Below are 18483 nucleotides of genomic sequence, written 5' to 3' on the forward strand. Positions count from 1 at the left end.
TTTTTCGAATTCATAGAGACGTCGTTCCTCGTAGAGCATGATGAAATACACCACTGTCGCATTTCGATTCGTATATAGCCTCTAATATTGTGTAGGAACTCCTTCAGGAGTAACATATGGAAACTTATTAGGTATAACATATTTTAACAGAAATTTCTTTTTTAGATATAGTGGTGAACTAATATTAAACTTTTTCCTCTTCTTTAAATTTCTTGAAATTTAACTATGGTAATAAAGTTACTTTCGCAGGGCTGTAAATAAACAACTGTTTCTTCGCAGAAAATTCTTCTGCTAAAAAGTTCTTTTTCTCCCGACTTTATGAATTAAATTTCAATTTTTTAAAATTAATTATATAAAAACATCCAATTTGCGTTGTTAAATATGCTTTTCTTGGAAAATTTATACATTACATTTGTACCCTTTTCAAGATTTTTTCATTCATCTTATTTTTTACAATTAATTAATTGGCTTATAAAATTGTTTGAAACACAATTAGGAAAAAAAAGAAGATTTATTTTATTTTTAAACAATTTTAATTAAGTTTTTATCGTGTTCGGAACACAGAAATTTGAAATAAATTTTTACTTAAAAGTTTTTAAAATTTTGAATTCTTGTGGTTTAATAACGGCTATTTCCATTCTTTTATAATTTTCTATTAATTAGCATTTCAATACGCAGCGTTTGGGCCCTTTGAATTTGATGTTGAAGATTTGATTAGTTTTTTCGCCCAGTCTTAATTTGTATACAGGCATTTGTCTCACACCCTCTTTAAATTTTGCTTTTGCTACTTAAATCGATATCACGTAGGGAAAAAAAAATTTCTGAAATAATAATTTAATTAACTTTAAGTATCCAATCATGTTTTGAGCGAAAGTTTAAATCACATGTTACTTTTTGCTATCACTTTAATATTTTTAAGGCGTACTTACTACATGTTTAGTTTTGTTTTAAAGCATAAAAACGCCCGAGAACAACGGAAAGTCTAGAATTGGCAGAAGCAATTTTAAGCCAGATTACTTTAAACTGTCATTTCTTTTTTCACAATTATTCTAATTAATATCTTTTAATGGGCATTTTTAATCAACGTACTCCGTACTTCAAATAGATATTTGTGTTAAGTTCTTCCGCCAGAGAGAAAAATTTTTATGCAATGTCTTCAGTTTGATGTAATTTTCAAGGACTTTCTAGATGTTATTTTATTATTATTAATTTCTTTTATGAATCAGAAAAAGTCGGCCAGATCTTCACTACCACTAATTTTAACCAGGGGATTAGCTGCTCAAGCATGTGGCGCCATCTAACGGGTTTTCCCTCAACAACTCCAGATCTGGTTTTGGTTTGTTTTTAAATAGGAAGAGAAGGCAAGCAGTAGTTGAGTGGTATTTTGAGCACCTTCTAAATGAAGTTGTTATATGCGGTCCATTAGAATTAGTGCATTTAGAAATGATTTCATTTATTTTCTGGAGTTTTGACTTTCGGCGTACAGTTAACTTGAAGTTCACACGCTGAGCTGTGATAGGTAAATTTTTGACAAGAGAAACATTAGTCTACTGTTTTTCCTAATACATGCTAAATGATTATTAGTATGTTGGGCAAAATAAGCACCGTTTTTTATTTACTATTTGACAATAATAGTATAGAATACTTTATAAAATGCACAGAAATGGAAGTGCAAAGAATTCTGGAAAAAGAATTCAAATCATAGAGCTGAGAGACAGCTTTCATAGAGCTTTATATAGCAGCTCTATGATTCAAATACAAAAGGACCGAAGCGCAAAGCTATCAAAATAAAATCGTGATAGGAAATGGTATATTTAATTTAAACCTATATAATATAGTTTTAACCAATTATTTATTGAACCAATCCTTACATAATGCCTCAATAATAATTCAAGATTAACTGGTTCAATAGCAATTCACTCTCAAAGTCAACATCTAAATCACAATCAGATACCTACAAATGTTTTCTCTCTTAATATTTAATTAATAAACTCAGATCAAGAAGTGTTCAGAGCTGACACTTCAGTTACGATATAATGATTTTTGCTGTCATATTCTTAAAAAGTTGAAGTAACTTTAAACATTCTTCTTTTATAGTTTCTTTTAGTACACGCAATTTTATAGTTCTTTTAGTAGCGACATCTAGTGAAGATCCGGGATATTTTTTTTTTTTAGTTTAAACTTGTAGATTAATTAAAACCCTCCCAATAGTTCATACTGATATAAACACGACATCAGTACCAGCTTTAGTTTTAAGCAAAACCTCTATGTCCAGACAACTCTGATGCTATCCAAGATCGTAAAAATAAGATAAGAAATGTTCTGCATTTTTTGAATGCTACATTTTAATAAGAGAAAGAAGCCCAAATCTTTAAGATGTTAAATTGAATAATTAATGATGAAAGTAAATAACTGTTCATTTCAATACTTGTTGAATGGTATCAGAAATTAAACTGAAATGTCTGACTATTGTTATTTAAAGAAACAAACAATATATATTGACAGTGTAACATCTTTATTTGAAGCAACGTTAGTCTGGCTTCTCATCAAGACACAATATAACACATTTTTATTTGGATATAATACATAATATATAATTATGATTAAAATATTTTCAATACACATTTTTATTTGGATATAATACATGATATATAATTATGATTAAAATATTTTCAAAACAACTAAAAAGTACTGATGTGAAAGTATTCAATGAATGTCAATTTTACTTCATTGAATTTTAGGTAAAAAATATTTTCGTTCGATTATAAGACGATAGTTTTAAAAAGCGAAATGAAACATGAAATAGCTTCTTTGGGAAACAAGTATATGAGGACTCTGCATTTGTAAAATCCCAAAAGATGTAATCCAATCATGTAATAAACATTTCTATAATAGGATTGTATATCTATATACACATTTTTATTATAAGAATTATTCTATGCCTATAATAGACATTTCTATTACAGGCATAGAATTATATGTCTATAATAGACACCTCTATTTTAGACATAGATCTCTTTGCACCACTGCATTTTATTAATCAGATGATTAGAAGACAGTTACTGATGCAACAAAAGATACTATGGAGCATGAAAAGTATTGCAATTTGTAGTATAATTGAACAAATCCTTTATACTATACTTTATTCTTTATACACCTTGAATGATAGTTGCATCTTCCTCAATTACTTCAACTTAAAATGTCATCGGCAAAGATCAATCATCAGCAACCAAGTATTATCCTATACTTAAATGCAATTTTTTAAAATCGGATCTCTATCTTAAATTAAAATTATTCAACTTATAGTTATATTCACGAGTTACGACCAGTTAAATTTAAATATATTTTGAAATATTTTGTCCCAAGTAGATCGATTAAATTATTTTTTCTTAGATATTAAATTTTAAATAGATGTCCAGTTTTCGCGTTTGCTTTATCAAAAACCAGAAGAAATCCAACTCTAACTCAGGTACTGCTGAAAAAGGTATTTGAGAATTCTATTGTATGCATATTGAATTCTGTAAGAAAAAGAATCCAGTGACTGTGTGGAAAACACACTATCATCAAGAAATATTCATTGTTGAATAGCCTCTTTTAGAATCTTATCGTTTTTGGTTTCTGTAAGAAAACATGACAATGACTATGAAGAACACTGTTATTTTTCAGCACTAAGAAGAAATGCAACTAAATATTCGCTATTAAACAGTATTTCTCAGAATTCTTGTATATTCTTATTTATGGAAGAAAACAATTCCATTGATTGTACGGGAAACATTAATTCTTCAACAGCAAGAATAAAAAAAATAACTAGAATTTATCCATTATTGAATAGCATTGTTCAGAATTGTAGTGCATTCTTATTGTGGAAGGAAACGATTTCAATGATTGAATTCTAGTGCATTCTTATTGTGGAAGACAATTCCATGATTGTGAGGGAAACAATAGTTCTTCAGTAGCAAGAGAAAAAACAACAACTAGAACCAATACATTATTGAAAACAACATTACTCACAATTCTAGTGCATTCTTATTTGTGGAAGAAAACAATTCCAATAATTGTGAGGGAACCATTAATTCTTCAGCAGCAAGAAATACAACTAGAACTTATCTATTATTAAACAGCATTTCTCAGAATTCTTGTATTCTTATTTGTGGAAGAAAACGGTTTTATTGATTGTGAGGAAAACATTAGTTCTTCAGCAACAAGAAGAAAAAAAACTAGAATTTATCCATTATTGAACAGCATTACTCAGAATTTTTGTGTATTCTTATTTGTGGAAGAAAACAATTCCAATGATTGTGAGGGAAACATTCTTATGTATTCTTATTTGTGGAAGAAAATGGTTCCATTGATTGTGAGGGAAACATTAGTTCTTCAGCAGCAAGAAGAAAAAAAACTAGAATTTATCCATTATTGAACAGCATTACTCAGAATTTTTGTGTATTCTTATTTGTGGAAGAAAACAATTCCAATGATTGTGAGGGAAACATTCTTATGTATTCTTATTTGTGGAAGAAAACGGTTCCATTGATTGTGAGGGAAACATTAGTTCTTCAGCAGCAAGAAGAAAAAAAACTAGAATTTATCCATTATTGAACAGCATTACTCAGAATTTTTGTGTATTCTTATTTGTGGAAGAAAACAATTCCAATGATTGTGAGGGGAAACATTACTTCTTAAGCAGCAAGAAGAAAAACAACTAGAATCTATCCATTATTGAAAAGCGTTTCTCAGAATTTTAGTGCATTCCTATTTCTGTAAGAAAACATTCCAATGATTGTGAGGGAAACATTAGTTCTTCAGCACCAAGAAGTGATACAACTAGAATCAATCCATTGTTGAAAAATATTTCTTAGTTGATATGGCTATTGAATTTCTGTTTTTGTAAAAGTACGAGAACAATAATACACAGGGAAAAAAAATGTTAATATTTTAATTGCTCCAACATCTTTGATTCATCCATTAATAATTCTCTCAGTCACTTAACTGCAGTCAATAAGAAAAACTCGCAACTAATACAGGAAGAAATTAAAGAAACTCAAACTTGCTCGTACACAGTGTTAAGGAAAAAAGATATTTTTGGAATTTTTCATTTGCTGGCATGGATTCTTCACATTCATCTCTTCTTAAAATTTATGTCAATGAATACTTACCACTGCAGTTTATGCGATTTTTACATCAAAGCAAAAAGACTTTTTACTTGGTGTATGATTTTTATAACAAAAAATACATTCAAATAAATATTTTACCACACATATAAATGATTTTCTATCCACAAGAAATACACAAAAACATGTATATTATCTTTAAAAACAAAGAAAAAAATGCACCTTTGAAAACTCTTTTTCAAACATTTTTAGCATGTTAACATAACAGTATCAGGACTCTATTAGTATCATCATCATCATTTGTATTTGTTAAACTAAGAACCGATATAAACAAAATTATAAGCCTTAAAAAATGACTTCAAAATACTTATTCTTACAAGAACAATCAATAATTATTTAAAAACTCTTTCTATGTAATTAGATTATACAGCAAAAAAGTATAAACTTCAAAACCAAATAACTCACTTTAATAATTCCTATATTAGAATTAATCCGATTGTGCAGTTATTAAAGACTGACATTTGAATTTGAATTCATATTTATAAATTTTGTTCATTGGCAAATAGAATATAAAATATTCTTAAATTTTATACAAGACATTAAATTCTTCTACAAAGAGTTGAGCAAGGATCATTTTCTGAAGTTTCTCACGCTATAAATATGTCCTTAGATGCAGATAAAAAAAATAAGAATCAGCACATGGCAAAAAGTTATTTTGTCTCACATTTTATAAGTATTGAGTTCAGATTGAATTCCACAATTTGTCAGTATATCATTTTATGTTATTCACTGGCTGAATCTGAACCTATTTAAACCGATGATGAGCCTGTTCAGGTGGATCGGTGACATATATCATTAACCACGGAAATTATAATATGTAAACATTATTAAGAACAGTAAATAAACAATCAGATTATGAGATAAAAGTCAAATGACAATATTTTTTTATATTAAAAATGAATCGTTATGAAATGAAGAAAGTTTAGATAAATGAGTTATTCGGCTATATGAGAATATTTATATAGAAGTTTCAACTTCAGATCACACTTCTTCATGTGCTCTAGAATTTCAGTCTGTCACAGCTCATGCACTCCAACTGCACTGTCTATTTTCAGTAATGGAAATGTCCCAGTTGCTGACACTAATACTTTTCAGCAGAGTATGTGGAAAAGTAACTTCGGACTGTTTCAGAATCACAATGGCTATCTCATTATTCGGCCTAGGAACAACTGAAAGGAAAAGAAACAATATGTCGCTAAATAACATGGCAAACGAAATTTTAGGAAGATCCGAAATTCTAATTCGAACTATTGTAGATTGATAACATTTTAGGCTTCTTTCCTCTGTCTCTATATTGTAATTAAAATTTGGGTTGGAATCTAAGTTGGTGTGCTACCTCATATCGTCAGCGATGCCAAGTTATCATTGCCAAGAACACAAGATGACTATTAACGCAAATAGTACTTTAGCGGTAAGTGAATGCGTTAGGATAGAACCTGGAATCTTGTGGTTAGCAGTCCAGTAACTTAACCCTCCAAGCGGCAACCCCGGAAAAAGACGGAATCTTTTCTCCCTTCAAAACGGCGGACCCGTCTATAGACGGAAACAAAAACTCCCTTAAAACTGTCACTGCCCGTATTTTTACGGGTTCCAGTTTTTCCCCTACCCCCAATCTCAAGCTGTGAGATAATGAGAAGGGAATGTGAGATAAAGAAAAGTGAATCGTTATCAGTGGACGATATGATTGATGTCTTCCTGCTCGCGCCCTTTTAAGCATTTTAAAATCTCGCTTACGTTCCGAGGCGTTACTTTTGAGATTTTGATAATAATTACGTATCCAAAATGAAATTTAAATAACGAGAATAAAATTGAAAGTGTGAAAATATATACCTGGAATGAATACATACATAAACGTATTATTATTAATAATTTGAAACATAAGATTTTAAAGCTTTCTAGCATAAGAAAATAGTTAATGTAAAAAATAAATAAAAAATATATAATTAAAATTTGACAAGTTTCTTTTTTATAACATGCTTTCATTTAAGAATTTTAGAATTGACATTGCTTATGCAACTTATTTTTGGAAATAAGACACTAAACTTATTTACAGAATTTACTTAACGAACGAAACTTTTTAACTTTTAATGAATTATTTTTTTTAGTGTTCATTAATAAGTGTATTTCAAAACGGGGAGATATATAGAACCAATATATTAAAGTGCGATTTTTCGGAAAGAGTAGTATTCGTTACATTAAATCCTTATTTTTATAACGTAATAAACTATATATGAAAATTGAATATTTGTTTCATTCTTTAAACCTTATAGAATTTCACACTCTTTGACGAATTCGAACAAAAATGTAAGCATTGTAGAGATACAAGTTTCATTGTTTTTATATTTTTCCTCTGGTTTTTAATAATATTTTCAAAGTTAATATAAGCGCAGTTTTTAAAGGTTCTATTTTTTGTATCGAAATATTAATCTTATTTCACTGTACAATCTTATATATACATTGCACGATTCTGTTTATATGAAAGTGGTTTATATTGACATTTTTACTCTTAATGCTGAGTAATTTAATCCACGAATTTTAATCCACTTGAAAGTGAGTGAATGTGTGAGTTAAATGTGAGAATAAATAATTTTAAAATTGTTGCCATTATTTTAACTCATTGATCTAATTTTATCTCATATGTTAGCATTTAAAAATTTTTTAATGCGTACAACTGGCATTTAGACTATTTTCTTCTCCTGTTTGGTCAATTCGAGTTCACTGGATGTGATTTTTAACAAACAAGACGGGATATGATCTTTGTTTTATTTTATTTTTGATCACGAGAGTAAAAAAAATTTGGAAACTCCCACTTCCATGTAATTTGAAATTCTTTATTCTTAATAACCTTTAGCCTCACATTTTCATTTTTTAAAAACAGAACTAGTTTGAACAAGGGTGTCAGACATGAAGGTCGCTTGCGAATATTTCTATTAAAGTAGCGAATATCTCTAATTATAATGAATATGAATGTTCGTATTGGCGATCTCCAGATCAAACTGTTTGACTTAGAGCGAACGCACTTCGCCATTAAATAATTAGAAAACTGTTAACGTTCACCTCGAGAGGAAATTTTCAAAATTTTAATTAAAACTTCTGTTAATTAAAAATTATTTAAAATTTTACCATTTATCAGCGATAAAATACGAAATTATTCTAATATAATTTATACAATGTGTCATTTATACATTTGAATGTATCACCAAGAAAAATCATTCTTTGAGGTAAAATTAAGATCTTGAACTTTTAGTGTCTTATTTATTGAGATGATAATTATGGAGCATTCTCTTCAGCCACATGGTTTATTTGTGTTTCAGTAAAGAAATTTTTACTCCTTTGATTTTAGCTTAGATCTTTTTAACCTTTTAACTAAATCATCATCAATGGGTAAAAGGCCGGAATGAAATATAAGGATAACAATGAAAACGTTTAGTTTCAATTCAAAAATAAAATATATTTTTAAAATATGCTAAAATGCTTTTAATTTAATTAAAAGTGGGGGGGGGATTTGAATTCACAATTAATGTACAAATTATTTTTCTACTGTGATATTTTCGAATGAACTTTAAAATTTTAATAATTTTTATTAACCCTTTCAAGGGCTTTTTTTTTCCTAGTCATGTTGGAGTAAAAGGTTTTTAAAATTAAGATTGGCCTAGGAAAAGTAATTCATTCAACTTATTAGATCAGTTTAATCTGATTTATTAATTAATTTTTCCAATTAATAACTAAGAAATAAATCAAGACACTTCATTTTATTTGAGATAAACAGTTGAAACCTCTAACCTACAATTGAAACCTTACTGAAAAATTCGTAAGAATTTATGCCAACTTACATAACTTTGTTCAAAAATTGTTGAATTTGGTGATGAGCATACTTCCCTTGTCCCTTGAAAGGGTTAATTAAAATTTTAAAGAAATGATTCCCACTGTCCAATGTATGTAGATGCAGATTTTGGTAATTCTATTTCAAATTGTCTGGTCTCAAAAGTACCAATGCAACCAGACAAGTAATGACACACACACTTGTCCATCTTTATTATTAACTTAGACGAATGTTTGTGCATGGCGTCTATTAGATCTTCTATATATATCTTAGTGGAATATGCATCTTAGAAAATAAAAATGTGTAAAATGTTTTTTTTTTCTGAAATTTTTTAAAAATTATGAATTAAAAATAAAATGAGATTTTGAAGTGTATTCCATCATAACTTTCAAAATTATTACAGAATAAGAAGGAATTTTTGGAAATTTTTATTGAATAAGAGATATGAGAAATCATCTGAGTCATTTCAAAAATTAAAAAGAAATATTCAGTATATACATAAAACTTTATTGCTGAATGATTCTATTCCCTGTATTTAGAAATTTAATAAGCCTGATTGGTTTCAACAAAAAAGGTTTTGCATTAATTGAAGTTTATTCACTCCCGTTTTAAATTAAGGAATTACTGTCAAGGAGCTGACAGAAAATTCAAAAAATCTGCAATACAGAATGGTACAATGAGTCTGCAATAGTATGAATTATATGACTATCAAAATTTGAAATTTCAAGATGTTTTGCTGAAGAAAACATTTAATTAAAAATTTTATATTGGCTAGTAACCTCGAAGTAACACATGTGCTGATCACCAAAAGCAATAAATAATGTAAAAGTAATAAGTAAAAAAGATCAATGCAACTGTATTTGCAAAGCTTTTAAATTCAGATTTTTCTTTTTAATGATTCGTTTACCCCACGGTTTGTCGTTATCCGATTGCAAAATAGTAAGAGCTTTGATTCTAACCCGAAAAACTTGAAACCGAGATTTTTCAAAAATTGTAATTTATTTTAAAACAGTACTTAATATTCTGTAGGAACTTGATTTGCAGGTATTCAAAAAATTCCAGTTGCAAATGGTTAATTATGAGTCTAAATAATCTGTATTATTTTAGTCATTTTTCCAGGCCAAATTTGTATCTTGAATATTACAAAGAAATATTTTGACAATTATTTTTATTTGTTACAGTCATAAGGCGCATCGACCAGTTATTTCAGCATTACTGAATAACTGGCCAATTAAATATTGTACAGTATATTTAATTATAAAATTTTAATCATGCAGATAAATACTGAAAATCGATATATTTGAAAGTGAAATATTGCATGAAATTCCCTAATTACACAATTATTTTTTTTTGAATACTGAAGAAACAAAGTTATAACGTAGTGTTACTTATCACAATTAATGTTTTAAACACGCATTTTAAAATATTAAAATAAATTGGCAATGCACTGAAAGGGTTTTTTTTAAAAAATTAAATCACTTGCAGGTAATGTCGAGAAATAATTTCACAGTACTACGGAATAAAATAATTTGCAAAACATATTGCAATGAAAAAAATATTAGACGAGGACTTTCATTTTATAAAAACCAGACTAGTATCAAAATAAACATGATAATAACTTATTCCTAACATAAATTTTATGTATTGTTTTATAAAATAATCGAAAAACCTCTAAAAAAACCAATCACATTTTCGCATTTTCAATCGATGTTATTGTCAATCTCTTCCTAAGCACTGAAAGAAAAATGCTCTTAGAAATCGAAAGACTAAGATAAGAAACACCTGCTACTCACAGCATGAAATTTGCTAATCACTTCCCACCTGCAGCGCTGAACTGACCGCAAAAGGGGAAAGCAATCCTTTTGACCAAACCGCGACACTTTTAAGGTTGAACCTGTTATTCCGGCGTGCCGCTTTCGGTAAGGATAGCAATCTGAAAGCCGCCGCCAGGAGGGTTAACAATTATACCAAAACAGCTGCCCGGGTAGAAGCGCTGTTACTGGCTTATATGCAATTCACCACAGTACGTGATAACAAACAGTGAAAGGTTGCTAGCGAGCAATTCAATTAATTAATTGGGTTGCCATCTTGGCGGTAAATTGAATTGGCACTTTAAAGTAAGTTTCAAGCGCTATTTAGGTTTAACTATATATTAGTGATAATGCGTGTTTTATCTTCGAAACGCGCATAAATATAGATCCTATAACTGAAACGCTTTTACATTAATTATATTTACATACCACTTAGAAATAACTCAAGGATTCTCTTAAGATATATATAATAATTTTGAACGTGGTCAGCTGATGAGGAAGATGCCTCAGATGCATCTCCTCTTTCCAGGTTTTCGTGCCAAATCGGAAAATTTATCTATTGCATTTGACCCAGAAAGATTTAGCGAGCATCAGACCAGCTTACATTGTTTGTTTGCTTGTGTGTGTGTGTGTGTGTGTGGAACTAGGTTATCAACAATATTATTTCCTCCAATTCGACTTTACCACCAGGGTACAGGACTTTTAATTAAAACGGAAATTATTGTTGTAAAATGTATTTAAAATTACTTTAAAGCTTTTAAAAAATTCAAGCAAAAATTATACGAAAATAACACTGATAATACTGAAAAGCTTATTTTTTAAATAATAAAGAATATAAATAATGTTATTATAGAAAATATACTTGGATGGAAATATTGAATTTTTTACTAATTTTTTAAATAAAATCTTATTAAAATTATGGGAAAAATCCTTATCAGTGGGCAACTATACCCTAAAAAAGAAATGAAGGATCAAATTTATCTATTGCTCTGCTTTATAGAGCGTCTTGAATGACAGCAATTTCTTGCAAGTCTCAAAATAATGCAAATAGCATAAAAGCTTATAAGTATTTTCATGTCTACATTTGTTTAATTTAAGATGCCACATGTAACATTTAAGATGCCTGAGAGAAATACTTCCAAATCCATGAAATACTCATATTTAAAGCATCATAATTCACGAAATCCTCTTATCGCCTGTAACTTCATTTTAAATTCAAAAGTAAAAATTGTTCGCAATCAAGAATCATATCTCATTGCTTCTCTTCAGAGCTACAGACAATATAAAATGGGCCAAACGATAATTTTTAACATATTGTTTATAAATTTGGCATACTATCTGCAAATTATTACAGGCATGATTAAAAATAGTCCATAAAACTCTACAGTACACTGAGAGTACGAACCAAATGAGTCGAGTACAAAATTTGAGTACAACAGTACACTGAGAGTAGAGTACCAATTTTGTCATATGACCTCTAGGCTAGAAAGGTTCATTAATGATGACATTTTCGAATTTTTAATTTGAATTTTTAATCAAAACTTCAAAGTTTTTCTTAAATAAGTTCAACATATATCATTGCTGAAAATATTGCTATTTAAAAAAAAAAAAATTATCAGTGAAACCAACTTTATTTTCATTTTTTACTAGTTTTCTTCTAATTTTAATAAATTTCTAAATATATTTTTAAGTATTTTTATAGCGATACTTTAAATTTTTTTTATTTACTTACTTAAATTTCAACGTGTTCTGAAGATATTAAATACATTAGTTGTGTGTTTAGTGTTGCTGCTATATAATTACGAGTAATACACACACACACACACACACACACACACATATATATATATATATATATATATATATATATATATATATATATATATATATATATATATATATATATATATATATATACATGAATTAGGCCTAAAAGATTATCATGTCAACATGTGTTGGTGTAGAAATTCGAATCAGCTTAAATTTTTCCAAAGATTTGTAAATATATAATAAGATTAATAAAAGATATAAATAATATAAGATATAATATAAGATTTATTAAAACTTTGCGAGTGGCAAACTGGAGGCAAAGAAATAAAAGTATTCAAAATATCTATAACATTTTGATTCAATAGGTGTGGCAACACTAAAGATAGTATGATATATGTACGTATTTAAACAACTGTCGCGAATTCTTCACTAGAAACTTTTGCTCCATTTCACTGTATTTGAGAGTAAAACTGGAGGAAAACCTTTTCTAGTAGTCTGGATTTCTGCTGTACACAAATAATTTATTAATTTCCTTATTTACTTATTGTTATACTTATTTTTAAAGGAATCCATTATCTAGATAACGGAATATGGTATTTTGTCTTACAGGAAAGCATGGAGTGTAGGTAACAGAAACACAGCATAGGTGTACACGAAAATAGTACTTTAAAAGCTCACGAGACAAGCACACAGAAAATCGCCAATTCAAAAATAGCAATAATACTCGAACTGCGCAACGAAAGAACTAGCTTCGCGATCAACCCTTTAAACGGATAGAATTGACTTGATTGGTTTGCTTCAGCTCCCGAGTTTATATAGACTTTCCAATAGGACATGGGATTTTCCAAAATAACCGTCGGATCTCTGCTTGTAATAAAGACAGAGCAAAAACTCTTGTTTATTACAGAGCTTTCATTTTTGTAGCCGAAATCTCCAAATTCATCACCAAGTCGCCAATGGCGAGGATAATTGACCTGGTATTTATTTGGCAACCATTAAAAATATCCATAAAATACCTTTTACAAAGATGAGATTAACATTGCAGGAGAGAAATATTACAGAATCGCAACAACACAGATACGACCATCTGATAATCATAATTTCACGAAATCGAACTTACCTGTGAAACTGCTTTTGTAGGATTTACCTAAAAGAAAAAGAAAAGCAATCATTATTCAAAATTCAATTATGAATCAATTATCATCTATTAAATATTATAATTGTGTTAATTGTTATAAATTAAATATTATAATTCGTGTCCTTAATAAAAAAATAAATTTAATATATTAAACTCTCAGAAAAAGTACATAAATAGTTAAAATATCTCCCCCCCCGCACACAAAAAAACTGTATTATCTTTATAAAATATATTTTAAAAAACAGAATTTGAAACATTATCAGTATTAAATATAGGGAGCGTGTTATATAATTTAGACATTTAGTGCAAAATATGAGGCTCCTCATCGTTATATTCAATACATTTCGTATTTCAATACGTTTTTAACTTAGTCAGTATACTCATAATTTATTTTAATAATTTTGCATACTATGTTTTTATTGGTTACTTACTATGATCGATGACTGCACAGCATCCGAATTGATATGCAATCTTTCTTTAAACAGATACTTTATATTTATAAATGTTTTAATAGTTGAGTTGACGTAATGAAACAGATAAAATCTGACCAATTGTGCTAGAAAAAGTGTTAATAGTATCCAAATATTTTACAATTTATAGAATTTGTGTTTTTTACAAATTTATTTATTTGTAAATAACACATTTATTTAATCATGATCGCTTGAACTCAGTCAAGTGAAGCAACTTCCTATAGTCTGTGTATTTCCTGTAGGCGGTTCAAGGTCACATTTTCTACCTCGTTATTGGTTGTCTGGTACCAGCAACGCAATAGAAAATGTGACCTTGAACCGCCTACAGAAAATACACAGACTATAATCGAATATCCGATATTGTATAAAATACGATGATGATAAGAGGTCTCTAATTAGAGATTAATCTGGACAGCGAAGTCTAATTAATCACGTCAAAATATATGATTTTAATGAAAAATTATACCTACAATTTAACAACTTCAAGTATTTCATAAATTGTTTTTAAAAGATCTAAATAATGAGACGTAAAATCTGTTCTCTTCAGATCATATTTTTTAAATCTCTAACAATAATAAAAAAGAATGTTCGTCTGTCTGTTAGTGTTCGTCAGATCAAATCATTTGACTTAGAGTACTAAATTTGATACAAATAAATTTTGGAGAATAGAAATATAAACCTCAGAGCCATGTTTCTTAAAAATTTTAAGTAGAATTCAATTTAAAATTAAAAAGATTTTTAACATTTTTGTGTTACAATTTTCGAAAACATTCGAGTGCAAAAAATAATTTTTATAACATTTTGGTGTTTGAAAAATATTTCTTTTTAATGACAACAGTTTAATGCTGTGCAAATTTTTTTCGACGTTATTATTTTTTTTAAAAAAATTGCAAAATTTTTAAAAATGCATTTCTTTAAATCTTAATGATGTGACTTTCATCTATTGCTACTAATTGAGGAATAAAGATTTTTCTAATTTTGCATACTCAATTTATATGAGGAATTAGAAAATGAAATGACATTCATACGGACAACATGCAACATTACCCAGAAACCTCAATTCTTAATTACACTATGATTTCATAGGACTCGACTCCAGTAGGAAAGTTCATCTGTACAATAGACAAAATAGATGAAAGTCTATTAAAATAAACTCGGTTTTAATATCTATCATAAGTTGTTTCTTAAAATTACTTTATTGAAAGTATTTTGAACCTCAAATTATGCCTACGAGATTTAACTGAAATTAAATTCAGCTAATTTCCTGGTTGTTGTTGTTGTTTCTTATGGCACTTGCCATGGGCAAGCCCGCTGTTCGCAGACAGCCGATTTAAGCCGGGGGGGGGGGGCGCCTCTTGTATCAATAGTAGCACCATCTAGGGCCAAGAGAACGACTTAGCTACACACACGTCACAACCCTTTTTACGGAGCGGACTTCATTCACCCAACTACAGATCGTAATTTAGACCTGAATCTGAGAACGATCACCCCTGATCCAGTACCCCCAGTGGTATTACTCTCGACATGGAGGACTTTGTGACCACGACAGATTTAACGCGCGTCAGCCACCAAGCACGCGGGGAATCTTCGGCCGGTGGGATTCGAACTCGCAACCTCAGGGACGCGAATCCGACGCTCTACCAACCAGGCTATATTAAAACAGCTGATTGCCAAAGGTGGCTATTGAAAAATATAGAAAAAATAAGTCTGCTTTCACTACACATTAAAGTTTTTCATTAGTTTCCAGCTCATTTGTAATGCTGCAAATAGCTATACATCTGAGCGCATGTCATTGAGAATTTCTTGCTGGTTACCTAGCATGAGAACAATTTCTTCCAATCTTCATTGCACAATTTGCCTGGCATCAAAAGTAATCGCTTGGAATATTCTTTGAGCAGTTTACCTTGCTTTAAGAACAATTTCTAATATTCTTTGTGCATTTTGCTTCAAGTTAAGAACAATCTCAAATACTCTTTGAGCATTTTGCCTCAAATTAAGAACAATCTCTGATATTCTTTGTGCATTTTGCTTCAAGTTAAGAACAATCTCTAATACTCTTTGAGCATTTTGCCTTAAATTAAGAACAATCTCTATGTTATTTTGCTTTAAATTAAGAACAATCTTTATGCGCATTTTCCCTTAAATTAAGAACAATCTCTTAACAGCATTCGGCAGCTTTCTTTGGCCTTCTTTGTGCAGCTTACCAGGAATTAAGAATTATCACTTTCTAACATTTTTTGTGCAATTTAACCTGACATTAAGAACTGTCCCTTCATATATATATTGCAGTTTGCGTGGCATTAAGAACAATCTTTTAGAATATTCCTTTGAAATTTGTCTCGCATGTACAATCTTTTCCAATATTCTTTGGACAGTTTACCTGGTATTAAGAACAATTTCCAGCATTCTTTATACAATTTGCCCGACATTAAGAATAATCGCTTCCGAAATTCTTAATGCAGTTTAACAAGAAGCTTAAATGAATGATTGAACTTTCGATGGGTTCTTATGATCAAATCAGCAATCGTGTAGCAAAATTTAGACCTAATCCATAAAAAGGAAGAAACTATTTCTTTTACTATATTGCGAAGCACAAAATGTACCATATTATTTCAGTATGAACCAAGTACCTGTTTTATCACGTGATGGCGCTAGCTTTTCCTTTGTGATTCGCGGCTGGGATACCGACTCTTTTACAGAGACAGTGCAAAATGAGCCATTTCGTATTATTAAGAAAATCGTAGAGTAGTTGTTAATTTGCACGAAAGATACAGCATATTTCCATTTTTTACATAAATAACACATGATTTTGATTGTAAGAGATATTTTCTGTTTTACGGAATAAAAAGCGAGATCTGAGTATGATACGTCGCAAATATCACATATTCTTCAGCATAAAGGACAAATTAAAGACAATTCCCACAAACCCTCGGTATATTTCGTTCTTCTTTCGTCAACCATTTGGTAGTAATTGCTTCCCAATTCCATGAAAATGGCCTCCTCCACCAGGGTGGTCTTTGGTGTGTCAGCTTCAGTGATCGCAGCATCTTCAGACAGTAGACTGATGATAGTTGTGGGCACTTCGGACAAGTGACTCACAGCTTCTGCCTTCAGGTCGCGTTCCACCTGATAAGGGGGGAAAATGCTTTACAAAATAATGAAAACACACCAAAGAAAAAAAAAGTTAGGAAAAAAGAAAGTTCATAAAGGCAATTAAAAACAAAACATAAAGAAGTTATAAAAATTAAACCGTTCGCTAACTTTATTTATCAAATTCCGAACCTGAGAAGAATCAATGCTTTTATACGAGTTTGCATACGGCTTGCTAGAAATAGAGAACAAAGCCGCCTAGCTGATAATAAAGCAAACACTTACGAAAAGTCGTTTGCCAATGGCAATCGAAACTGAAACAATGGCCAAGACGTATATTGCATCATCTATTAAAGAGCAGCTGCGATTTCAGCAGGAGAGATAGGGAGGCAGAAAGTTCACACAAATTTAGTTTAGTTATATTAAAGTTCCGTTTTAAAGCAATGCTGGGGCTATTCTGAGACGAACCTCGCAATTTTGAACCACGGTCAGATGACGAGTACGACACCTGAGCTGGCACCCTCTTCACCAAACTTCCGCAGCACACCAACGGGAGGACGTTTGGCCCTGACGGATCTAGTATGCATCAGACCCGCTTGCGCGACGGTTCTTTGATGGAATCGGGTCTCAAATCTGAAACCCTCCGGATCCGAGACCTTACCACCAGGCCACTGCAGCCCCGAAAGTTTACTCAAATATTCATTCATCTTCTAAATTCTCTTGAAACCTCAGAAAGAAACTCCTGAATTCTTCGTTCAAAAACAAGATTCTACTTCTGTCAAATATAGTTCGTATTCTTAAAGGGTTGTTAAACTCTTAAGAGGAGATAAAATATATGATCGGATTTTCTTTCAGAGTTCCATGAACCTCTCAATCTCTCTCTAAACCAGTCAGAGAGAAATACTATAACGAACGTAGTTGGTATTACAAGTATTAAATCAATAAAATTCATTAAAGGAAATTTCACAGGGATATTTGAGCATTTGGGCGGTCATCGTATTTTGTTCCAACAAACGTTTAGAGTATCTCAGTATTGAAAGAGATAATTTTGATCACAATTCTGAATTCTATACAGATACTATTGAAAGCATATTTCCCTTTCATATTCGATTTATACAAAGTGTTTGCGGAAAGCATTTTCTCGCAATTAAATAGTAGAAATACAATGTAATTGACTAATACATTCTGATGTCGCGTAAAAAGTAAATGGCTA

The 18483-nt window shown here is 30.1% G+C and overlaps 1 protein-coding gene across 1 annotated transcript in view; it reads right to left on the bottom strand.

Moving 5' to 3' along the window:
• Window positions 1-2498: 2498 nt before the first annotated feature.
• LOC129971208 (uncharacterized) overlaps window positions 2499-18483 on the bottom strand; it is a 76482-nt gene continuing 60497 nt past the window's right edge. The window contains exons 8-10 of the mRNA XM_056084784.1: window positions 17108-17306; window positions 13693-13719; window positions 2499-6337 (exon numbers count right to left, since the gene is read on the bottom strand). Coding sequence (XP_055940759.1) covers window positions 6192-6337; window positions 13693-13719; window positions 17108-17306 — 372 coding nt within the window. The 3' untranslated portion in view covers window positions 2499-6191. The remainder of the gene's footprint in view (window positions 6338-13692; window positions 13720-17107; window positions 17307-18483) is intronic.

This window comes from Argiope bruennichi, chromosome 6 (assembly GCF_947563725.1).
Source record: "Argiope bruennichi chromosome 6, qqArgBrue1.1, whole genome shotgun sequence".
In the NCBI taxonomy this organism is placed as follows: domain Eukaryota; kingdom Metazoa; phylum Arthropoda; class Arachnida; order Araneae; family Araneidae; genus Argiope; species Argiope bruennichi.